Source organism: Tachypleus tridentatus, chromosome 3 (genome assembly GCF_004210375.1).
Source record: "Tachypleus tridentatus isolate NWPU-2018 chromosome 3, ASM421037v1, whole genome shotgun sequence".
In the NCBI taxonomy this organism is placed as follows: domain Eukaryota; kingdom Metazoa; phylum Arthropoda; class Merostomata; order Xiphosura; family Limulidae; genus Tachypleus; species Tachypleus tridentatus.
In genome coordinates, this window is record NC_134827.1 from 45,887,562 (window position 1) to 45,914,467 (window position 26,906).

Sequence of the window (26,906 nt, forward strand, 5' to 3'; positions counted from 1 at the left end):
TGTGTAGTTGTTTCACTTAGTTAGTACCTGAAACAATTGTTTTTGAATTTCGCGCAAAGTACTCGAGGGCTATCTGCGCTAGCCGTCGCTAATTTAGCAGTGTAAGACTAGAGGGAAGGCAGCTAATCATCACCACCCACCGCCAACTCTTGGGCTACTCTTTTACCAACGAATAGTGGGATTGAGCGCAACATTATAACGCCCCCACGGCTGAAAGGGTAAGCATGTTTGGTGTGACCGGGATTCGAACCCGCGACCCTCAGATTGCGAGCCTTAACCCACTTGGCCACCTGAAACATTCCTGTAGTTATTAACTCAGAGATGACTAGAATATACTATAATTATTAACTTAAGGTTTACAAGATATGATAACATTATAATGTCTATTACAAAGGAAGACTTGTGTAATTTACAGTTCGTCTCACTTTCAAATGTTCATGTTGTAAGAACGTGAAGCCGTAACTGTCAGTAATTCCACTTTCAATGAACTGATAATTAAGTGTTTAGTTGTCTTTTATTCGAGGGTATTTAAGTTAGATATTAAGAGTTTGTCAGTGAAGAACTGGATTCTTAAAGAAAATTAGAACAAAAATCACCTTTATTCTTGAGATCATGTTTCAATTTTATTTCTAAATTTATTACCAAATTATCCCAAACCCTCAAGTCTACACTATAAATTAGACGGACTTCCGCAAGGCCCCGAAACTGTTCTATTTTACGAGGAAATAAACCAAAACTGAATTACAAATATTTGTACTCCTTGTTTATGAAGTTCATATCTTATGCTGGTTTGTATTCTATAGAATGACATTTTTTAATCACTGTAATAACCGCAAAGTTAAGCTTTCCTTATGTGACGTCATTTTAGTGTCTACTAACTGACTGACAGACAACACACAGCTGTGTAGTCGTTCCAATGGTTAAAACAGAAGACCCCCACACGCTGGAGTTGGCTCCATTTCGGGGAAATTATTTAAAGAATACAACGATATACTTACATCAGTCGACCAACTGTCGTGACAAAGTTAAAACATTCTGAACAAACATATCATATCTAAGGGTTAAAACTTATTTGTAACAACAAGAATAATCTTTCAGAGTTGTGGTTTCCTGCTCGAGCTGATGAGGTAATCAGAGACTCCGTGAATATGAGAAATGAACTTGAAGTAAAAATGTATTATGAAGACGGCTGGTGTGGGTATTAAACCTTCAATTAAAATAAAGTAGAGAAGAACGTTTCGACCTCCTGAGATCATCTTCAGGTTAAGGTCAAAACGTTGTTCTGGCTTTATTTTAATCAAAGTTTTATTACCCATACCAGCTGTCTTGAGAAGGAAAAAAAACTGTTATAGCGACCTTCCTTTATTGTAAACACATCATTGTGGTTTCCAAAACATAACACGATCATAAATAGCTTCTGTTCGAAATGACAACCTTTTTATGTTCAGTCCAACATCTCCAGTCTTCTCCTATCAAACCAGTACGTCTCTTCTTTTCACTTCGCTATCCTCTCATTCATATGACACAGGAGAAAGAAGTCTTCACTGTGAGAAAATACCAGTACTTCATGGTGTACCTACCATCGCGGGGCGACTACAGAGGATTCTCCAAATACAAATGGTACAAAACGATATCACATTACTTGAACTGTAGTATTGCTAGTGAGTTTTCTTTATTACTCGTCTGCCAGACCTACCAGTTACTAGAAAGTGGCCACATTTGGAGCAGTGCCAGATACAGTTTATCTTGTAGACGCCCAGCTGAAAAACGAACTGGTATAGATTTGTCACAAAAATATTATAAATAATGACGAGATACAGCAAATTTACACAAGGGTTGAAGGTAGTTCATAAGTAACACAATTAAAAATTGTAAACAAGGTACTTGGAAAACAGATAAATACTGCATCTTTCTAATGATTTAATGTGATACTTAGGATATTTAAATCGATTTCATAATTGAATGAGACTTGTTGGAGAAAGTTAACTAGTTGGTCATCCCAAGATGTAAACAAGAGACCTAAAAAACAGTTAAATAGTTGGTCATCCCAAGATGTAAACAAGAGACCTAAGAAACAGTTAAATAGTTGATCATCCCAAGATGTAAACAAGAGACCTAAGAAACAGTTAAATAGTTGGTCATCCCAAGATGTAAACAAGAGACCTAAGAAACAGTTAAATAGTTGGTCATCCCAAGATGTAAACAAGAGACCTAAGAAACAGTTAAATAGTTGGTCATCCCAAGATGTAAACAAGAGACCTAAGAAACAGTTAAATAGTTGGTCATCCCAAGATGTAAACAAGAGACCTAAGAAACAGTTAAATAGTTGGTCATCCCAAGATGTAAACAAGAGACCTAAAAAACAGTTAAATAGTTGGTCATCCCAAGATGTAAACAAGAGACCTAAGAAACAGTTAAATAGTTGGTCATCCCAAGATGTAAACAAGAGACCTAAGAAACAGTTAAATAGTTCATCAACCTCGGATGTAAATAATTGATCTAAGAAACAGTTTAATAACTCGTCGTCCTAAGATGTAGAGAAGAAATCTAAGACGCATTTTAGTAGCTCATCATCCTAAGATGTAAGCAATAGATTTAACAAACAATTAAACAGTTCGTTATCCTAAAACGTAAATAAGAGATTTATGAAATTGTTAAATAGTTCTTCATCCTGAAATGTAAAGAAGAGTTCTAAGAAACAGTTTAATAGTTAGTACGGGTAGAGAAAACTCTATGTAGAGGAGCGAACAACGTTTCGAGCTTCTTCGGTCATCGTCAGGTTCACAAAGAAAGAAAGAGGTAACTGACCGATAGCTGACCACATGTTAGAAGTCGGTTTTGTAATTGAGTGCAGGAATGTAGAGGGCGTGTTTAGATGTTTGATTATATTTATTAATATAGGTATAAAGGCGTTCCTTTGTATTGATTTATTTTGGGCTTTAGTTGTTGTATAAATAAGTTTTCTTTATTTTTGCGTTTGTTTATGTTTGTTTCTTTATTTAGTATTTGAGTGTTTTCTATGGTTATGTTGTGTTTATTTGACTTGCAGTGTTCAAAAACGTGTGAAGGTGACTTTTTGTGTTCTTTGAATCTGGTTTCCATTTTTCTACTTGTTTCTCCAATATAGAAGTCGTGGCAGTTATCACATTGTATTTTATAAATAATGTTGGTGTGGTATTTGTCAGTGTAGTTTTTATATAGTATAGACCTTTATCTCATAACAGGCCCAGCATGGTAAGTTGGGTTAAGGCGTTCGACTCATAATCCGAGTGTCGCAGGTTCGAATCCCGTTCGCACCAAACATGCTCGCCCTTTCAGTCGTGGGGGCGTTATAATGTGAAGGTCAATCCCACTATTCGTTGGTAAAAGTGTATCCCAAGAGTTGGCGATGGGTGGTAATGACTAGCTGCCTTCCCTCTTGTCTTACACTGCTAAATTAGGAACAGCTAGCGCAGATAGCCCTCGAGTAGTATTTACAAGAAATTCAAAACAAACAAACAATTATTTCATCACGGCGATAGTGCTAGAAGTGTAAGTCTTTGTGCTTTCTTTATGTATTTGTATTTATCTATGTAACGATTATGTCTGAACTAACATACCTTACACCACAATTAACAGTACGCGATCATATGATTATAAAGAAACTTAAACCAAATTATTAGCAACTGAAGAAATGACATCTATTTCATTCAACAAAGAAACAACTAACCCTAACTTTGTAAAGGTAAAACTATCAAAAAATTTTAATAAATACACAAACATTATCCACAATTTACAGAAAAAACTACTTAAAGCCAAGTTGAACACAAAATACAAAGAACTACATGACTTACAAAAACAAAATATGTACCTAGACCATCAACTGACATGCTGCATTAAACCAGAGATTTACGGACTTATACAACGAAACATAAACCAAATCAATACTAAGAACGACAGAGACAAAAAGATTTGCCACAAAAAAAACTAGAGAAACTAAGATGGACACAACAGAAAAGACATCAACATCACAAACCGTTCACTAACCTCATAATTAATAGATCCGACCGTCAATTAAACACAGACGAGATACATCTACTTAACAAAGAACTCAACTTCGCAATAGCACCAAGGTACATTCCAACCATAGAAATCAAAACATGTTTAGAAGACCTAGCCAGGAGACTTGTGATACTTTCTGCAGAAAACAAAAACAAGGAAACAACCAACAGAAAGAAGACAACTTCGACAATTCTATTAACATCCAAGATGTAAAATACAGTTCTTAGAAACAGTTTAATAGTTGTCATCGTAACATATAAAGAAGAGATCTAAGAAACAGTTAAATAGTTGTCATCGTAACATATAAAGAAGAGATCTAAGAAACAGTTAAATAGTTGTCATCGTAACATATAAAGAAGAGATCTAAGAAACAGTTAAATAGTTGTCATCGTAACATATAAAGAAGAGATCTAAGAAGCAGTTAAATAGTTGTCATCGTAACATGTAAAGAAGAGATCTAAGAAACAGTTAAACAGTTCGTCATCCTAACATATAAAGAAGAGATCTAAGAAACAGTTAAATAGTTGTCATCCTAACATATAAAGAAGAGATCTAAGAAACAGTTCAATAGTTCGTCATCCTAACATATAAAGAAGAAATCTAAGAAACAGTTTAATAGTTCGTCATCCTAACATATAAAGAAGAGATCTAAGAAAGAGTTAAATAGTTGTCATCCTAACATATAAAGAAGAGATCTAAGAAACAGTTTAATAGTTGTCATCCTAACACATAAAGAAGAGATCTAAGAAACAGTTAAATAGTTGTCATCCTAACATATAAAGAAGAGATCTAAGAAACAGTTAAATAGTTGTCATCCTAACACATAAGGAAGAGATCTAAGAAACAGTTTAATCGTTGTGTCATCCTAACATATAAAGAAGAGATCTAAGAAACAGTTAAATAGTTCGTCATCCTTAGATGTAAAGAAGAGATCTAAGAAACAGTTAAATAGTTCGTCATCCTAACATATAAAGAAGAGATCTAAGAAACAGTTAAATAGTTGTCATCCTAACATATAAAGAAGAGATCTAAGAAACAGTTAAATAGTTGTCATCCTAACATATAAAGAAGAGATCTAAGAAACAGTTAAATAGTTGTCATCCTAACATATAAAGAAGAGATCTAAGAAACAGTTAAATAGTTCGTCATCCTAACATATAAAGAAGAGATCTAAAAAACAGTTTAATAGTGGATCATTCTGTGATGTAAAGAAGAGATCTAAGAAAGAGTTAAATAGTTCGTCATCCTAACATATAAAGAAGAGATCTAAGAAAGAGTTAAATAGTTGTCATCCTAACATATAAAGAAGAGATCTAAGAAACAGTTAAATAGTTGTCATCCTAACACATAAAGAAGAGATCTAAGAAACAGTTAAATAGTTCGTCATCCTAACATATAAAGAAGAGATCTAAGAAACAGTTAAATAGTTCGTCATCCTAACATATAAAGAAGAGATCTAAGAAACAGTTAAATAGTTCGTCATCCTAACATATAAAGAAGAGATCTAAGAAACAGTTAAATAGTTCGTCATCCTAACATATAAAGAAGAGATCTAAGAAAGAGTTAAATAGTTGTCATCCTAACATATAAAGAAGAGATCTAAGAAACAGTTAAATAGTTCGTCATCCTAACATATAAAGAAGAGATCTAAGAAACAGTTAAATAGTTCGTCATCCTAACATATAAAGAAGAGATCTAAGAAACAGTTAAATAGTTGTCATCCTTACATATAAAGAAGAGATCTAAGAAACAGTTAAATAGTTGTCATTTTAACATATAAAGAAGAGATCTAAGAAACAGTTTAATAGTGGATCATTCTGTGATGTAAAGAAGAGATCTAAGAAACAGTTAAATAGTTGTCATCCTAATACATAAAGAATAGATCTAAGAAACAGTTAAATAGTTGTCATCCTAACATATAAAGAAGAGATCTAAGAAACAGTTAAATAGTTGTCATCCTAACATATAAAGAAGAGATCTAAGAAACAGTTAAATAGTTGTCATCCTAACATATAAAGAAGAGATCTAAGAAACAGTTAAATAGTTGTCATCCTAACATATAAAGAAGAGATCTAAGAAACAGTTAAATAGTTGTCATTTTAACATATAAAGAAGAGATCTAAGAAACAGTTTAATAGTGGATCATTCTGTGATGTAAAGAAGAGATCTAAGAAACAGTTAAATAGTTGTCATCCTAACACATAAAGAAGAGATCTAAGAAACAGTTAAATAGTTGTCATCCTAACATATAAAGAAGAGATCTAAGAAACAGTTAAATAGTCGTCATCCTAACATATAAAGAAGAGATCTAAGAAACAGTTAAATAGTTGTCATCCTGACACATAACAAGAGATCTAAGAAACAGTTAAATAGTTGTCATCCTAACATATAAAGAAGAGATCTAAGAAACAGTTAAATAGTTGTCATCCTAACATATAAAGAAGAGATCTAAGAAACAGTTAAATAGTTGTCATCCTAACATATAAAGAAGAGATCTAAGAAACAGTTAAATAGTTGTCATCCTAACATATAAAGAAGAGATCTAAGAAACAGTTAAATAGTTCGTCATCCTAACATATAAAGAAGAGATCTAAGAAACAGTTAAATAGTTCGTCATCCTAACATATAAAGAAGAGATCTAAGAAACAGTTTAATAGTTGTCATCCTAACATATAAAGAAGAGATCTAAGAAACAGTTAAATAGTTGTCATCCTAACATATAAAGAAGAGATCTAAGAAACAGTTAAATAGTTGTCATCCTAACACATAAAGAAGAGATCTAAGAAACAGTTAAATAGTTGTCATCCTAACATATAAAGAAGAGATCTAAGAAACAGTTAAATAGTTGTCATTTTAACATATGAAGAAGAGATCTAAGAAACAGTTTAATAGTGGATCATTCTGTGATGTAAAGAAGAGATCTAAGAAACAGTTAAATAGTTGTCATCCTAACACATAATGAAGAGATCTAAGAAACAGTTATATAGTTGTCATTTTAACATATAAAGAAGAGATCTAAGAAACAGTTTAATAGTTGTCATCCTTAGATGTAAAAAAGAGATCTAAGAAACAGTTAAACAGTACATTATTATAATTACGAATGAAATAAAGATGTAATGTTATGTTTATTTGCTTTATTTTGTCCGCACACCAACATAACAACGGATATTAATAAACCATTGCATATCCTATAATGCGTTGTTAATTAAAAATGTAACAACATCAACCGTTTCCCTAGTAAATTATATAGTTATATTTTACAGACTGTCAAATACCCAGTAGGATATATATTCACTGACTGAATCAATTGCATGCCAGTGAAATATAGAATCATAAAAAGAATCATTTAAATAGTTTGTAAAAAATATAAATTCAACGATAGGTCCAATCAGAAAGTTTGTAAAAGGTATATAAATAAACAATCTGCGTAAGTCACAAAATATTTATTGATTGGCAAAGATTGAAAAATGAAAAAAATATAGAACTACAAATAAAATTAAACACTGGAACAACCAATTAGAATTCTTATAATTGAACACTGGATCAACGAATTAGAATTTTTATAATTAAACACTGAAACAACCAATTAAAATTTTTATAATTAAACACTGGAACAACCAATTAGAATTCTTATAATTGAACACTGGATCAACGAATTAGAATTTTTATAATTAAACACTGAAACAACCAATTAAAATTTTTATAATTAAACACTGGAACAACCAATTAGAATTCTTATAATTAGACACTGGATCAACGAATTAGAATTCTTATAATTAAACACTGAAACAACCAATTAGGATTCTTATAATTAAACACTGGATCAACGAATTAGAATTCTTATAATTAAACACTGAAACAACCAATTAGAATTCTTATAATTAAACACTGGATCAACGAATTAGAATTCTTATAATTAAACACTGGATCAACCAATTAGAATTCTTATAATTAAACACTGGATCAACCAAGTAGAATTCTTATAATTAAACACTGGATCAACGAATTAGAATTTTATAATTAAACACTGAAACAACCAATTAATAATTAAACACTTTTTTCTTATAATTAAACACTGGAACAACCAATTAGAATTCTTATAATTAGAATTTAGAATTCTTATAATTAAACACTGGAACAACCAATTAGAATTCTTATAATTAAACACTGGAACAACCAATTAGAATTTTTATAATTAAACACTGGAACAACCAATTAGAATTCTTATAATTAAACACTGGATCAACCAAGTAGAATTCTTATAATTAAACAACCAATTAGAATTTTTATAATTAAACACTGGAACAACCAATTAGAATTCTTATAATTAAACACTGGATCAACCAAGTAGAATTCTTATAATTAAACACTGGATCAACCAATTAGAATTCTTATAATTAAACACTGGAACAACCAATTAGAATTCTTATAAAATATTTTTTCGTAACTTTAAAACGTGTTAAACTTGTTTAGAAAAGATACTTACTAACCATTAAGTTACATTATATTAGATTTAAAAAAACCTTTGCCTTCTTTGCTATATTACATGTTAATTGTGTCTAAGTTATGTTTACATTTACGTCTAGTTCAAACCTTGAACTTCTAGCTAAAGGCAGCTGCATAAACACTGGTTTGAAAAAGATATCTGTAAAACTACTGTTAAAACTACATACATGGATAGAAGCGGTTATATTAATTTATAAAAATAAATGGTGAATAAACTACACGGAAAAAAGAAAATAAACCTGATAATGACACACACTACCATGGTAAAAGTTATTAAATCTAAACTTTGGGTAGAATAACTCGCTAACTTTAAACTACAAGCTAAATCATTACAATAAATAATTAAAAACATCGTAGATCACGTGGACACTTGTAGAGTTTCATTTTAAAATAAAAACATGTGGCTTCAAGAGAGTTTTAAATTGTGTAAACGTGAAAGGTTGTTTCTATTGTCATTTTAAATTTTACACATGTAATTTATATATTTATAATCTGAATTCTAGTTACTCCAGATCTTGGATAGAAAGAATGAATAAGGCCCAGAGTGATGAACTGGGAAGCTGTCACATATAAATCACATATGAGTCGAATACTAGTTTCTCCAGATATTTATAACGAAACATCACGTTCTTATTATGGAGTTCACTGACATAAATCCAAAACTAGTGTATTCTCTAATAAAAGTTTATCAACAAAACTATCGTAAGATAAAAACACAAATAGAAATTAAAGATACAATTAATATACTTCGAAGTTCTTTTCCCTGTAATATAATTAGTGATTTTCTTTATTACGTCTGTCCCTACTGAAAATCTAAATAAAGTTATTAACATATGACTAATAAAAGGAGTTTCGTTGCAGTTTAACAGTTTTCTCTTCTTTTGGTGGTACACCAGTAAAGTATTTTAATCTCAGGCCTTTCTTATGTTAGTGGTACACTAGTAAAGTATTTTAACCTCGGGCCTTTCTTATGTTAGTGGTACACCAGTAAAGTATTTTAATCTCAGGCCTTTCTTATGTTAGTGGTACACTAGTAAAGTATTTTAACCTCGGGCCTTTCTTATGTTAGTGGTACACCAGTAAAGTAGTTTAACCTCAGTCCTTTCTTATGTTAGTGGTACACCAGTAAAGTATTTTAGCCTCAGGCCTTTCTTATGTTAGTGGTACACCAGTAAAGTATTTTAACCTCAGGCCTTTCTTATGTTAGTGATACACCAGTAAAGTATTTTAACCTCAGGCCTTTCTTATGTTAGTGGAACACTAGTAAAGTATTTTAACCTCGGTCCTTTCTTATGTTAGTGGTAAACCAGTAAAGTATTTTAACCTCAGTCCTTTCTTATGTTAGTGGTACACTAGTAGAGTATTTTAACCTCAGTCCTTTCTTATGTTAGTGGTACACCAGTAAAGTATTTTAACCTCAGTCCTTTCTTATGTTAGTGGTACACCAGTAAAGTATTTTAACCTCAGGCCTTTCTTATGTTAGTGATACACCAGTAAAGTATTTTAACCTCAGGCCTTTCTTATGTTAGTGGTACACCAGTAAAGTATTTTAACCTCAGGCCTTTCTTATGTTAGTGATACACCAGTAAAGCATTTTAACCTCAAGCCTTTCTTATGTTGGTGGTGTGTCACAAAAGTATCTAACCTCAAGCCTTTCTTATGTTGGTGGTATGTCACAAAAGTATCTAACCTCAAGCCTTTCTTATGTTGGTGGTATGTCACAAAAGTATCTAACCTCAAACCTTTCTTATGTTGGTGGTATGTCAATAAAGTATCTAACCTCAAACCTTTCTTATGTTGGTGGTATATCAGTAATGTATTTTAACGTCAAGAATTCATACGTATTTAAAATACTCATACCACATTTGTTTCACAGCTTGCTCTGTTTTTACGTCCTTCTCTCATTAAGCTAATGTCAATTCAAGGTTTAAAGCAAGCTTTGAGGACAAATTATCTTATAATTACGTTATAAGACTAGGGTTCTAATAAGTAACCTCAAAGTTTAAACCTGGTTTTAAAGGTAAAGTCTCTTATAATAACGTTATAAGACTAGGGTTCTAATAAGTAACCTCAAAGTTCAAACTAAGCTTTTAAGGTAAAGTATCTTGTAATTAAGTTATAAGACGAAGGTTTCAGTAAGTGACCTCAAAGTTTAAACCTAGCTTTAATGGTAAAGCCTCTTGGTACTAAACTGTAAGATAAGCTTAGCCTTTACGCTTCAAAACCTATTTTGTATGTTAAATAGGTTATTATTTCTGAACGTCAGATGATTTTTAGAACTGCTATAACACCGAAATACTGACAACAACGTTTATCACGGTTTAACAAATTTTATTGTCGATATCAGTCATTGAAAATATTTTCGATATATCCCAACATCTGCCTCTCAATTCAATTACAATTTTCGATAGCTCGCGGTTGTTGATGAAAATATTCAATACGTAACAACGGCTTGTTTCAATAACTCCTTCAGAAGACTTGGAAAGCTAGTTTTTAGTTGATTTGTCTTACGTCTATGACCTGTCACTTCGAGAAGAGGTACCTCTCTCCTGGGTATTCGTGGTTATACCAACGTGGACGGCTACACTCGTGCAACTAAATAATAATTATGACGTATATAAAACGTTAGCAGCGTGACAACTTCCACATCAGAAGCACAAGTGTGTTTCCTTGTATTGCTTGTTACCACTAAATTATCGTGTTAGTAGTTAAGTTAAGCCTACTTGTACATTAATGTAGAATTATTGTTACGCAGTTTTGGTGCTAAAGAATTACGAATAATTTAAAACTTTAAACATTTCTACACATTTAATGTTTAACAAAGCGGTTAGGCCCAAATTGTTCTGTATTTCAATAAAGTTTTAGTACTTGAATAAATTCGAAACAGAACCCAGGAAAGAACTCTAAAGGTCACCTAATTATTATTCTGGTTTTATTATTTGAAAATAGCCCCAAAAGAGTCAAAGGACGGGATCAAGAAGTCACACGGACACCAAACGGACTTTTAACATTTGAAAAACACTCATCCAAAGTCGAGAACGGAACTCACTAGCCACAGAGTGTGGCTAATGGATCGTGTTCGTACGAATGTCATTTCTAAGACCAACTATTGCCACTAATCGATTCGTTTCGACCAGCTCTTAAAGCAGCTATAACTTATAGCTTCACTTATATTTCTATTGTAACTATTAGTAGAACTGTAACTGACATATAGTTCTACTGTTGCTATTGGCAGAAATATGGTTTAAATATAACTTTCTTTAAACTGGAAAGTCATAGATCCCTTTCTAAACTAGATGGAGAAATAATACCGTATGTGGAACCTGCTGTGCGACATCCTTGTGATACTGTTTAATAGGAAATCTAACACTACTCCAAGAAGTCCGATCAGGTGAAGAGTTTTAAATTGATACTTACCAAGTATTGAATTTCATAATTTTAAACCAGTATAACTCAAACCAACTTCAATCATAACCTTCAACCAGTATAACCCACACCAAATAATATCATGACCTTCAATTAATATAACCCAGACCAATTAGTTTCATAACCATCAACCACAATAATACAGACCAAATAGTTTATAACCTTAAACCAATATAATCCATCACTTAGACAGTTTATTGATATGTAATAAAGAGAGATTTGTTTTTATTGTCTGTGGGATCTTATAAAAAATCACATGTAACAAACTGGAACAAAAATATTGATAATTTATGTTGTGAATTGTACATTTATTGAACACTGTCAAAGCCCATGTACGACGTTATAAAACGTTCCGAACGGCGAGAAACGACCAATCAAATCACCAATACGACCATAAATTGTGTAACTTTGTATTAAGTTAAATTGAACGAAGAGAACGTATATCAACTAACGTGCCAATGGAGCATTTTATAAAAAAATTATAATAACATTAAACTACATATATATTAAGACATGTTACATTTGATATATTGTATTAAACTATGTAATCGTAAGTCACAAAGATTTGTAAGTAGAAAAAAATGTACAACAAAAATGCTGACAAAAGATTCTGGTAGTTTGGTTTTGTTTTTGAATTTCGCGCAAAGCTACTCGAGGGCTATCTGCGCTAGCCGTCCATAATTCAGTAGTGTAAGACTAGAGGGAAGGCAGCTAGTCATCACCACCCACCGCCAACTCTTGGGCTACTCTTTTACCAACGAATAGTGGGATTGACCGTAACTTTATAACGCCCCAACAGCTGAAAGGGCGAGTATGTTTGGTGCGACTGGGATTCGAACCCGCGACCCTCGGATTACGAGTCAAATGCCTTAACATAATTGGCCATGACGGGCCCATTTCTGAAAATTTCTTTCTTTCAATTAAAACTTTAGAAGAATGGTTTATTGTAACGTCCCTCAAATTGTGGGACGAGTGTAATTAGGGAAGATACAATGCTGTCAAATTTTAATATATTTTTACTGAATGCAAATAACAAGAAATTAACATGTAACATTTACGTGTATCCTTGTGTATATTCACTCTTTCATTCGGTAAAAATCCTTGGTTTGTTTTAAATTTCGCTACTCGAGGGCTATCTGCGCTAGCCGTCCCAAATTCAGTAGTGTAAGGCTAGAGGGAAGGCAGCTAGTCATCACCACCCACCGCCAACTCTTGGGCAACTCTTTTACCAACGAATAGTGGGTATTAATAAAAAGGGCGCCATGAAAACTACATTTATTTAAGTTCGGTCGTGAATAACAAACCTTCGGGAAATGTTACCTTATACTGGACGATAAATCCTTACAAACAGATAGCAAAGCGCCCTCTTTCATATTTTATCGGCAATAAAATAGCAAATGTGAATTCTCACAAACTTTTCATAAAGGATTTAAACTCATAATTATAATTCTACCACCAGATTTAAACTCATAATTATAATTCTACCACTAGATTTAAACTCATAATTAAAATTCTACCACCAGATTTAAACTCATAATTATAATTCTACCACTTGATTTAAACTCATAATTATAATTCTACCACTAGATTTAAACTCATAATTATAATTCTACCACTAGATTTAAACTCATAATTATAATTCTACCACCAGATTTAAACTCATAATTATAATTCTACCACTAGATTTAAACTCATAATTATAATTCTACCACCAGATTTAAACTCATAATTATAATTCTACCACTAGATTTAAACTCATAATTATAATTCTACCACTTGATTTAAACTCATAATTATAATTCTACCACTAGATTTAAACTCATAATTATAATTCTACCACCAGATTTAAACTCATAATTATAATTCTACCACTAGATTTAAACTCATAATTATAATTCTACCACCAGATTTAAACTCATAATTATAATTCTACCACCAGATTTAAACTCATAATTATAATTCTACCACTAGATTTAAACTCATAATTATAATTCTACCACTAGATTTAAACTCATAATTATAATTCTACCACTAGATTTAAACTCATAATTATAATTCTACCACTAGATTTAAACTCATAATTATAATTCTACCACTTGATTTAAACTCGTAATTATAATTCTACCACCAGATTTAAACTCATAATTATAATTCTACCACCAGATTTAAACTCATAATTATAATTCTACCACCAGATTTAAACTCATAATTATAATTCTACCACTTGATTTAAACTCATAATTATAATTCTACCACTAGATTTAAACTCATAATTATAATTCTACCACTTGATTTAAACTCATAATTATAATTCTACCACTAGATTTAAACTCATAATTATAATTCTACCACTAGATTTAAACTCATAATTATAATTCTACCACTAGATTTAAACTCATAATTATAATTCTACCACTAGATTTAAACTCATAATTATAATTCTACCACTAGATTTAAACTCATAATTATAATTCTACCACTAGATTTAAACTCATAATTATAATTCTACCACTAGATTTAAACTCATAATTATAATTCTACCACTAGATTTAAATAATTCTACCACCAGATTTAAACTCATAATTATAATTCTACCACTTGATTTAAACTCATAATTATAATTCTACCACTAGATTTAAACTCATAATTATAATTCTACCACTAGATTTAAACTCATAATTATAATTCTACCACTATATTTAAACTCGTAATTATAATTCTACCACTAGATTTAAACTCATAATTATAATTCTACCACTAGATTTAAACTCATAATTATAATTCTACCACTAGATTTAAACTCTAGTAACCATAATTATCGAAACTGTAAACCTTTCTAGAAACGTGGTTACTTAAATCAGAGTATAGAGTTTTCACGAACATTTGAAGATAGTAAAACGGATATGTAATATGTTCAGTAAGTAATAGTTATAATAATACCAGCCACAACAATGTAAAACTGGTTCACATAAAGTAGTTCACACGGTAGATAGTATAAAAGTGCCGTTACCAAAAAGTTCACACATAATAAACCTGTGTTTCAAAGTAGTTTTCCTACATTGATACAAATTTCTACACATAATAAACCTGTGTTTAAATGTCACGTCACTACAGTGACTCTAATCTTTACACATAATAAACCTGTGTTTAAATGTCACGTCACTACAGTGACTCTAATCTTTACACATAATAAACCTGTGTTTAAATGTCATGTCACTACAGTGATTCTAATCTTTACACATAATAAACCTGAGTTTAAATGTCATGTCATTACAGTGATTCTAATCTTTACACATAATAAACCTGAGTTTAAATGTCATGTCATTACAGTGATTCTAATCTTTACACATAATAAACCTGTGTTTAAATGTCATGTCATTACAGTGATTCTAATCTTTACACATAATAAACCTGAGTTTAAATGTCACGTCACTACAGTGATTCTAATCTTTACACATAATAAACCTGTGTTTAAATGTCATGTCACTACAGTGATTCTAATCTTTACACATAGTAAACCTGTGTTTAAATGTTTCAAAGTGATTCTAATCTTTACACATAATAAACCTGTTTAAATGTCATGTCATTACAGTGATTCTAATCTTTACACATAATAAACCTGTGTTTAAATGTCATGTCACTACAGTGATACAGTGATTCTAATCTTTACACATAATAAACCTGTGTTTAAATGTCATGTCACTACAGTGATTCTAATCTTTACACATAATAAACCTGTGTTTAAATGTCATGTCATTACAGTGATTCTAATCTTTACACATAATAAACCTGAGTTTAAATGTCATGTCATTACAGTGATTCTAATCTTTACACATAATAAACCTGTGTTTAAATGTCATGTCACTACAGTGATTCTAATCTTTACACATAATAAACCTGTGTTTAAATGTCATGTCATTACAGTGATTCTAATCTTTACACATAATAAACCTGTGTTTAAATGTCATTACAGTGATTCTAATCTTTACACATAATAAACCTGTGTTTAAATGTCATGTCACTACAGTGATTCTAATCTTTACACATAATAAACCTGTGTTTAAATGTCATGTCATTACAGTGATTCTAATCTTTACACATAATAAACCTGTGTTTAAATGTCATGTCATTACAGTGATTCTAATCTTTACACATAATAAACCTGTGTTTAAATGTCATGTCATTACAGTGATTCTAATCTTTACACATAATAAACCTGAGTTTAAATGTCACGTCACTACAGTGATTCTAATCTTTACACATAATAAACCTGTGTTTAAATGTCATGTCACTACAGTGATTCTAATCTTTACACATAGTAAACCTGTGTTTAAATGTCATGTCACTACAGTGATTCTAATCTTTACACATAATAAACCTGTGTTTAAATGTCATGTCATTACAGTGATTCTAATCTTTACACATAATAAACCTGAGTTTAAATGTCATGTCATTACAGTGATTCTAATCTTTACACATAATAAACCTGTGTTTAAATGTCATGTCATTACAGTGATTCTAATCTTTACACATAATAAACCTGAGTTTAAATGTCATGTCATTACAGTGATTCTAATCTTTACACATAATAAACCTGTGTTTAAATGTCACGTCACTACAGTGATTCTAATCTTTACACATAATAAACCTGTGTTTAAATGTCACGTCACTACAGTGATTCTAATCTTTACACATAATAAACCTGTGTTTAAATGTCATGTCACTACAGTGATTCTAATCTTTACACATAATAAACCTGTGTTTAAATGTCACGTCACTACAGTGATTCTAATCTTTACACATAATAAACCTGTGTTTAAATGTCATGTCATTACAGTGATTCTAATCTTTACACATAATAAACCTGTGTTTAAATGTCATTACATTGATTCTAATCTTTACACATAATAAACCTGTGTTTAAATGTCATGTCATTACAGTGATTCTAATCTTTACACATAATAAACCTGTGTTTAAATGTCATGTCATTACAGTGACTCTAATCTTTACACATAATAAACCTGTGTTTAAATGTCACGTCACTACAGTGATTCTAATCTTTACACATAATAAACCTGTGTTTAAATGTCATGTCATTTCAGTGATTCTAATCTTTACACATAATAAACCTGTGTTTAAATGTCATGTCATTACAATGATTCTAATCTTTACACATAATAAACCTGTGTTTAAATGTCATGTCACTACAGTGATTCTAATCTTTACACATAATAAACCTGTGTTTAAATGTCATGTCACTACAGTGATTTTAATCTTTACACACAATAAACCTGTGTTTAAATGTCATGTCACTACAGTGATTCTAATCTTTACACATAATAAACCTGTGTTTAAATGTCACGTCACTACAGTGATTCTAATCTTTACACATAATAAACCTGTGTTTAAATGTCATGTCACTACAGTGATTCTAATATTTACACATAATAAACCTGTGTTTAAATGTCACGTCACTACAGTGATTCTAATCTTTACACAAAATAAACCTGTGTTTAAATGTCATGTCACTACAGTGATTCTAATCTTTACACATAATAAACCTGTGTTTAAACGTCACGTCATTACAGTGGTTCTAATCTTTACACATAATAAACCTGTGTTTAAATGTCACGTCACTACAGTGATTCTAATCTTTACACATAATAAACCTGTGTTTAAATGTCACGTCACTACAGTGATTCTAATCGTTACACATAATAAACCTGTGTTTAAATGTCATGTCATTACAGTGATTCTAATCTTTACACATAATAAACCTGTGTTTAAATGTCATGTCATTACAATGATTCTAATCTTTACACATAATAAACCTGTGTTTAAATGTCAGGTCATTACAGTGATTCTAATCTTTACACATAATAAACCTGTGTTTAAATGTCACGTCACTACAGTGATTCTAATCTTTACACATAATAAACCTGTGTTTAAATGTCACGTCACTACAGTGATTCTAATCTTTACACATAATAAACCTGTGTTTAAATGTCATGTCATTACAATGATTCTAATCTTTACACATAATAAACCTGTGTTTAAATGTCATGTCATTACAATGATTCTAATCTTTACACATAATAAACCTGTGTTTAAATGTCATGTCACTACAGTGATTCTAATCTTTACACATAATAAACTTGTGTTTAAATGAGATAATACTTTACTAATAGATCCTCGTCATGTCTGTAGGCCAGCTATAGTGTAGGCACCAGCTGCGTACATGTACAACGTCTTGTGACACTAACCACCATTTCTCTTGTGAGAACTATATTTTTAAAAGAAGATATGGTCATTTGGTCATTGTGAAGTAATTGTTGGTGCATTATGTGATACTATACATAATACTAATTATCACTTGAGTGTAGGTTACAATAAACTGAGTGTAGCGCCAAATGGAACTAAAGAACAATAGTGTTTAGGTTTAACGTCTGAGATTTTGAAGATGGCTTACTTTACCGGCTAATAGAATTCAAATATAAACTCACATTGTTAAGTGGTATGAAATTGATTTCCATCCCCTGGGTCTGTCGAGAAGATTGTATGTGAATATCTGAAGTTTTCTGTACCTTGGGTCCCGCGGTCTCGGTCTGTGATGTATTGGGATACCATGTAAGCTTAACCGTGCTTGTTGTAGCCGATCAGCGTCTCGATGGCGACTTCGCCGATGGCTTCTTGGGTCCACATATTCTAATTCCACTGCAAAACCTACGCGATGACTTTTAGCATTCTTTATATGTGGAGAAGTATGTTGAAAACGTTGGTGGTTCGGAGAAGGCACGTCTATGGCTAGTGGAGTCGTAACGTCTGGAGACGAAACGACGGTCTCTCGGTCCGAGTCGCTGTCATTCTCGTGTCTGAATCCAGCAGCTATTGAAATACCGAGAGCGTTGTTTTCCATTGAAGAAGAGACAGGCTTAACTGTTGTTTTTACCACGGTTTATAAACCGTCTCTACAGTAAGTTTCTCTGTTGAAGGAAGTAATATGGCATGTCTACATATCTTTATGGTGGACAGCGAGTAATGGACTGGACAATTCTCACGTGATAATAGAACCAAACCAAGCCACTGAACGTTCTACTTTGCTTATCTGTATGGGTACTGAGGGCGTTTAGTATCTTAAGGCAAAAGACGCGTTACGGCCTACCTTGCGCCCTTGTTTCTGGAGCAGATGACGTGCGATGATACAGAATTATTCGCGTCCTTACACACATCCCTCGAGTTAGCCACATGGCAGAGCTGTCATCTGCTTGAGGGACTTCTAAAATGGTTTCATGCAGTTAATAGAAAGCATAACTGTAGGAGAGCAGTTAACACACAATGCTGTCTCCACCAGAACGATAAAGTTTTATGTAGGTACTGATTAAATACCAGAACGATATACAGGGCTAGCCATATGAATATATAGATATGTTAAAATAAATAATAGGAAAACGAAATTCAGAGTTAGCCATACAAATACATATATAAAATCAAAGTATATAATAAAATATTATCAATATATCTTAATATATGTGTGTTAATTATTTAATATATTCAGATATGTTATTTGTTATTCCTAACACTTGTTTCTTCTGTCAAAATTAACAATATCCAACCGAAAATTATTACACTAGATACTATGTTTACCATGGATCAAGTCGTGCGAACGTCAGTAATAGAAAACATTTTTAATTGAGGTTAAATACATCCGTCAGATTAGGCTACGCGATAAACATAGAACACAAATTAACATGTTTATACTTCCTACAACTCATCAGCAACAAGAAGATTCATGATCAAGAAATATATTGTTCTTATAATTTTCATATTATGTTCATCGAATAAACTCAGTTAAAACACAACAGCTTTGCTTCTTAACGTTTATAATAAATCTGAAACATTTTAACATAAAGTACATTTATATAGACCTGTTAATATTAAACCTTTATATAGAAATGTTAATATTGAGCCCTCACACGAAGTTGTTAACACTAAACTTTTGTATAGAAATGTTAGTACTGAGCCATCATACTGACACAGTATATTACCTGATTCATGTACTGACACAGTATATTAACTGATTCATGTACTGACACAGTATATTAACTGATTCATGTACTGACACAGTATATTAACTGATTCATGTACTGACACAGTATGTAAACTGATTCATGTACTGACACAGTATATTAACTGATTCATGTACTGACACAGTATGTAAACTGATTCATGTACTGACACAGTATATTAACTGATTCATGTACTGACACAGTATATTAACTGATTCATGTACTGACACAGTATGTAAACTGATTCATGTACTGACACAGTATGTAAACTGATTCATGTACTGACACAGTATATTAACTGATTCATGTACTGACACAGTATATTAACTGATTCATGTACTGACACAGTATGTAAACTGATTCATGTACTGACACAGTATATTAACTGATTCATGTACTGACACAGTATATTAACTGATTCATGTACTGACACAGTATGTAAACTGATTCATGTACTGACACAGTATATTAACTGATTCATGTACTGACACAGTATGTAAACTGATTCATGTACTGACACATATATTAACTGATTCATGTACTGACACAGTATATTAACTGATTCATGTACTGACACAGTATATTAATTGATTCATGTACTGACACAGTATATTAACTGATTCATGTTCTGACACAGTATGTAAACTGATTCATGTACTGACACGGTATGTAAACTCAACTAATTCTGTTAACGTGTACATAATTTAACAATATTTACCAAACCAACAGGCTGTGTCATGGGTTTACACTCAGTGTTTATAACAATATTTACCAAACCAACAGGCTGTGTCATGGGTTTACACTCAGTGTTTATAATTCCTATCTGTTTAATGTTTAAAACAAAACATTCCTCCACATTGCTTCTTGTTGGATAACAAATCACAGAACGAGAAAATCGTCAGATATTACAGTCCACCATTTTTATGATACGTTAGCAAGGTGTTACCGACTGTAGGATTACTTTTCACTGAAATGTCGGTAAATGTTTCGAACTTGGTGTCCATGACTTTACAATAAGGATTAAATAAGAAACCTTTGGGGTTGTGCGGAACTATACTGGTAAGTGTTTTAATATCATCTGATGGGTAACACGTAATGTACCAGATACTGTTTTGTACCATACTAATATCATCTGATGGGTAACAAGTAATGCATCAGATACTGTTTTGTACCATACTAATATAATCTGATGAGTAACACGTAATGTACCAGATACTGTTTTGTACCATACTGATATCATCTGATGGGTAACTCGTAATGTACCAGATACTGTTTTGTATCATACTAATATCATCTGATGGGTAACATGTAATGTACCAGATACTGTTTTGTACCATACTAATATCATCTGATGGGTAACGTGTAATGTATCAGATACTGTTTTGTACCATACTAATATCATCTGTTGGGTAACACGTAATGTACCAGATACTGTCTTGAACCATACTAATATCATCTGATGGTAACACGTAATGTACCAGATACTGTTTTGTACCATACTAATATCATCTGATGGGTAACAAGTAATGCATCAGATACTGTTTTGTACCATACTAATATAATCTGATGAGTAACACGTAATGTACCAGATACTGTTTTCTACCATATTGATATCATCTGATGGGTAACTCGTAATGTACCAGATAGTGTTTTGTACCATACTAATATCATCTGATGGGTAACGTGTAATGTTATCTTTTCTTACAAACAGGATAAAGAATTCTATTCATTTTATTGATCACGATAGCCTGCGAAGTACGCATGCGTTCTAGAATATCTGAAAAGGTTAAGACATTTCGCATCTAAGATAATTATTCTTAAGCTTCAAATTTCACAAAACAACCAATAATACAGACTAGAATATACATGTCATCAAATAAAACTTCCGAAACTGACAATAATTCTTAATTCAACAAAAACTCGCGAGATAAAGTGACTGAATCTGAAATACAAATAAGTTTCATAATTAATGTTGCCAAACTGAATCCCACTAAGCCAGTCTGACGACAGAAGAAACAATAAGTCACAAAATTAGTGGCTGTAAATTAAATCCCTGGTTTCTAGTCTGATGTCTGAACAAATACTAAGTTACGTTTTGTGTTTCTAAAGTGAATTTCCTACTGTTTATTGAACGTTTCATCTGATCAAACCTATATCTTGTCGAACGTATAGGTTCACCAGTCAACCTGAAATCCTCTGCTGTTTGGTAAACATTCTTTGTCGTTAAACCTACAGTAGTTGTTTATATTCATATAAGTTTTATCCAGTTTAAAATACTTAAACAAATCACTTAATTAGTTCTGTATTATATGTTAAATGTTTGAACTAATCACTTAGATAGTTCTGTGATAGTTGTAGTTTAAATATTTAAACTAATTACTTAGTCAGTCCTGTATTAAATGTTAAATATTTAAACTAATCACTTAGTTAGTCCTGTATTAAATGTTAAATATTAGAAATAATTACTTAGTTAGTCCTGTATAAATGTTAAATGTCAGAAATAATCACTTAGTTACTCCTGTATTCAATGTTAAATATCAGAACTAATTACTTAGTTAGTCCTATATTAAATGTTAAATATCAGAACTAATCACTTAGTTAGTCCTGTATTAAATGTTAAATGTCAGAAGTAATCACTTAGTTAGTCCTGTATTCAATGTTAAATATCAGAACTAATCACTTAGTTATTCCTGTATTAAACGTTAAATATCAGAACACATCACTTTGTTAGTCCTGTATTAAATGTTAAATATCAGAACTAATCACTTAGTTAGTCCTGTATTAAATGTTAAATGTAAGAAATAATCAATTAGTTAGTCCTGTATTAAATGTTAAATATTAAAACTAATCACTTATTTAGTCCTGTATTAAATGTTAAATATCAGAACTAATCACTTAGTTAGTCCTGTTTTAAATGTTAACTATCAGAACTAATCACTTAGTTAGTCCTGTATTAAATGTTAAATATCAGAACTAATCATTTAGTTAGTCCTGTATTAAATGTTAAATATCAGAACTAATTATTTAGTTAGTCCTGTATTAAATGTTAAATATCAGAACTAATCACTTACTTAGTTCTCTATTAAATATTTAAACCAATCACTTCGTTAGTCCTCAATTAAATGTTAAATATCAGAACTAATCACTTAGTTAGTCCTGTATTAAATGTTAAATATCAGAACTAATCACTTAGTTAGTTCTCTATTAAATATTTAAACCAATCACTTTGTTAGTCCTGTATTAAAGATTCAATATTTAGATTAATCGCTTAGTTAGTCCTGTATTAATGGTGATATGAACATTGTAATATTTGACAACTTTAAGCTAGAAACAGAAGAATTTCAACACATGTGATATAACTTTTTACTCTTTGTTATACTTGAAACTGTGTTCTTTACAATCTGTTCTTTTATTAGATATTTCTATAATATTATATATAATTATATGTCAGGTCCTTTAACCCGTGTATCAAGTTCTCTTCACTACGGTGTATTCAGAAATTTCATCTACATTTATCAGAATATTATAATCTTTTATTACTGTAAACTTGAGTTATATATCAGTGTTTTTGCACCTATACATAAAATAATAAAATAGTAAGACACGCAAAAATACGATTGTTTCAATCACTAAAGGCAAGTGGCTGAAATGCCATTCAATAGCCTACGATTTCCTGAGGAAGTAGTTTCTATATGGTCTTACGACATTCCGGAAGTCAACTTTCTTCCTTCCTAGTTATAAGTTATAAAATCCTGTTCATGAACTAGACAGCAATGATTTTGGAATGTGTGGGTAAATCGTTAGAGACGGATAAAATATTACGTAAAATCAGTTGTTTCTTTTCAAGTTCGTGCAAAGCTACTTGAGAGTGAACTGCGCTAGACGTCCGTAATTTATCAGTGTAAGATAAGACGGAAGGCAGCTAGTTATCACTACCCACCGCCAACTCCTCAGCTACTCTTTTACCAAACGAATGGTGAGATTGACCGTAATATTATAACGTTCCCACGGATGAAAGGAGAAGCATGTTTCGTATGACGAGGATTCGAACCCGTGACACTAAAATTACCTCTGACACACTCACTCTTCACTTTGACCACAGAGCTAGTACAATGTAAATTTAATAAACATATTACAAGCTGACTCCGAACAAAAAAAGCTCTCAGCTCAGACGTGCATATCGTGACACTTCAGTGCACTCTTTCATTTTGTGCTAAAGCTAAATTTTGATGTTAGATCCTGAGTAAAAGCACTAAATATTACATTATAGTAGATGTTATTGTTAACTGGGGAAAGCATTATATGTTATTGATAACTGGGTTAAACTCTAGATGTAATATTGTAGTCGATGTTATTGATAACTGGGTTAAACAGTAGATGTTATATTGTAGTGGATGTTATTGTTAACTGGGTTAAACACTAGATGTTATATTGTAGTGGATGCTATTGTTAACTTGGTTAAACAATAGATGTTATATTGTAGTGGATGTTATTGATAACTGGGTTAAACACTAGATGTTATATTGTAGTGGATGTTATTGATAACTGGGTTAAACACTAGACGTTACATTGTTGTAGATGTTATTGATAACTGAGTTAAACACTAGATGTTATATTGTAGTGGATGTTATTGTTAACTGGGTTAAACACTAGATGTTATATTGTAGTGGATGTTATTGTTAACTGGGTTAAACACTAGATGTTATATTGTAGTGGATGTTATTGATAACTGGGTTAAACACTAGATGTTATATTGTAGTGGATTGATAACTGGGATAAACACTAGATGTTATTTTGTAGTGGATGCTATTGTTAACTTGTTATATTGTAGTGGAAACAAACACTAGATGTTATATTGTAGTGGATGTTATTGTTAACTGGGTTAAACACTAGATGTTATATTGTTGTGGATGTTATTGATAACTGAGTTAAACACTAGATGTTATATTGTAGTGGATGTTATTGATAACTGGATTAAACACTAGATGTTATATTGTAGTGGATGTTATTGTTAACTGGGTTAAACACTAGATGTTATATTGTAGTGGATGTTATTGATAACTGGGATAAACACTAGATGTTATATTGTAGTGGATTGATAACTGGGATAAACACTAGATGTTATTTTGTAGTGGATGCTATTGTTAACTTGGTTAAACAATAGATGTTATATTGTAGTGGATGTTATTGTTAACTGGGTTAAACACTAGATGTTATATTGTTGTAGATGTTATTGATAACTGAGTTAAACACTAGATGTTATATTGTAGTGGATGTTATTGATAACTGGATTAAACACTAGATGTTATATTGTAGTGGATGTTATTGTTAACTGGGTTAAACAATAGATGTTATATTGTAGTGGATGTTATTGATAACTGGGATAAACACTAGATGTTATATTGTAGTGGATGTTATTGATAACTGAGTTAAACAATAGATGTTATATTGTAGTGGATGTTATTGATAACTGAGTTAAACACTAGATGTTATATTGTAGTGGATGTTATTGATAACTTGATTAAACACTAGATGTTATATTGTAGTGGATGTTATTGATAACTAGGTTAAACACTAGATGTTATATTGTAGTGGATGTTATTGATAACTGGGTTAAACACTAGATGTTATATTGTAGTGGATGTTATTGATAACTGGGTTAAACACTAGATGTTATATTGTAGTGGATGTTATTGATAACTGGGTTAAACACTAGATGTTATATTGTAGTGGATGTTATTGATAACTGGGTTAAACACTAGATGTTATATTGTAGTGGATGTTATTGATAACTGGGTTAAACACTAGATGTTATATTGTAGTGGATGTTATTGATAACTGGGTTAAACACTAGATGTTATATTGTAGTGGATTGATAACTGGGATAAACACTAGATGTTATTTTGTAGTGGATTTATAACTGGGTTAAACACTAGATGTTATATTGTAGTGGATTGATAACTTGGATAAACACTAGATGTTATATTGTAGTGGGTTGATAACTGGGTTAAACACTAGATGTTATATTGTAGTGGATGTTATTGTTAACTGGGTTAAACACTAGATGTTATATTGTAGTGGATGTTATTGATAACTGGGTTAAACACTAGATGTTATATTGTAGTGGATGTTATTGATAACTGGGTTAAACACTAGATGTTATATTGTAGTGGATGTTATTGATAACTGGGTTAAACACTAGATGTTATATTGTAGTGGATTGATAACTGGGATAAACACTAGATGTTATTTTGTAGTGGATTTATAACTGGGTTAAACACTACATGTTATATTGTAGTGGATTGATAACTTGGATAAACACTAGATGTTATATTGTAGTGGGTTGATAACTGGGTTAAACACTAGATGTTATATTGTAGTGGATGTTATTGATAACTGGGTTAAGCATTGTATGGCATAATATGCGTCTTCTGATTGGATATTAGTGATAAAAGATGTGTTACACAGCTTCTGATTAGGCTATACTAGTGAATAATACTTACATTTCTGATTGAATACCAGTTCTCCTCAAGACTGGATTAAAGATTTTATTGTCCCTAGGCCTTTCAACTTATAGAGGCCATCCCCAAGACAGAACGTCTATATGTAATATATTTATAGTCATAGCTTAAGGTCCGCTAGTTAGTGAGAGACCCTGGGTTCCAGCCCGGTAAGCTCGTGCCTTAATCTGGATCTGGTTCTCCTGCACGACATAATGAAGTACACGGTTTTAGTTTTGTTTTCAGAGAAGTATCATTGAATGAATTATGAAACAAAAACAACTACCAAAGACATTTTTATGTTTAGGGTTCACATTTTGTAGAATAGAAAAATGCATCTCTGTCATCGCTCAGTATGAGGTAAATA

General features: G+C 31.4%; 1 protein-coding gene across 1 annotated transcript in view; it reads right to left on the minus strand.

Moving 5' to 3' along the window:
* The window catches only part of LOC143245834 (potassium voltage-gated channel subfamily KQT member 5-like), a 669,913-nt gene extending 650,719 nt beyond the window's left edge, over window positions 1–19,194 (minus strand). The window contains exon 1 of the mRNA XM_076492090.1: window positions 18,477–19,194. Within this exon, the coding sequence (XP_076348205.1) occupies window positions 18,477–18,889 (413 nt within the window). The 5' untranslated portion in view covers window positions 18,890–19,194. The remainder of the gene's footprint in view (window positions 1–18,476) is intronic.
* Window positions 19,195–26,906: the final 7,712 nt, after the last annotated feature.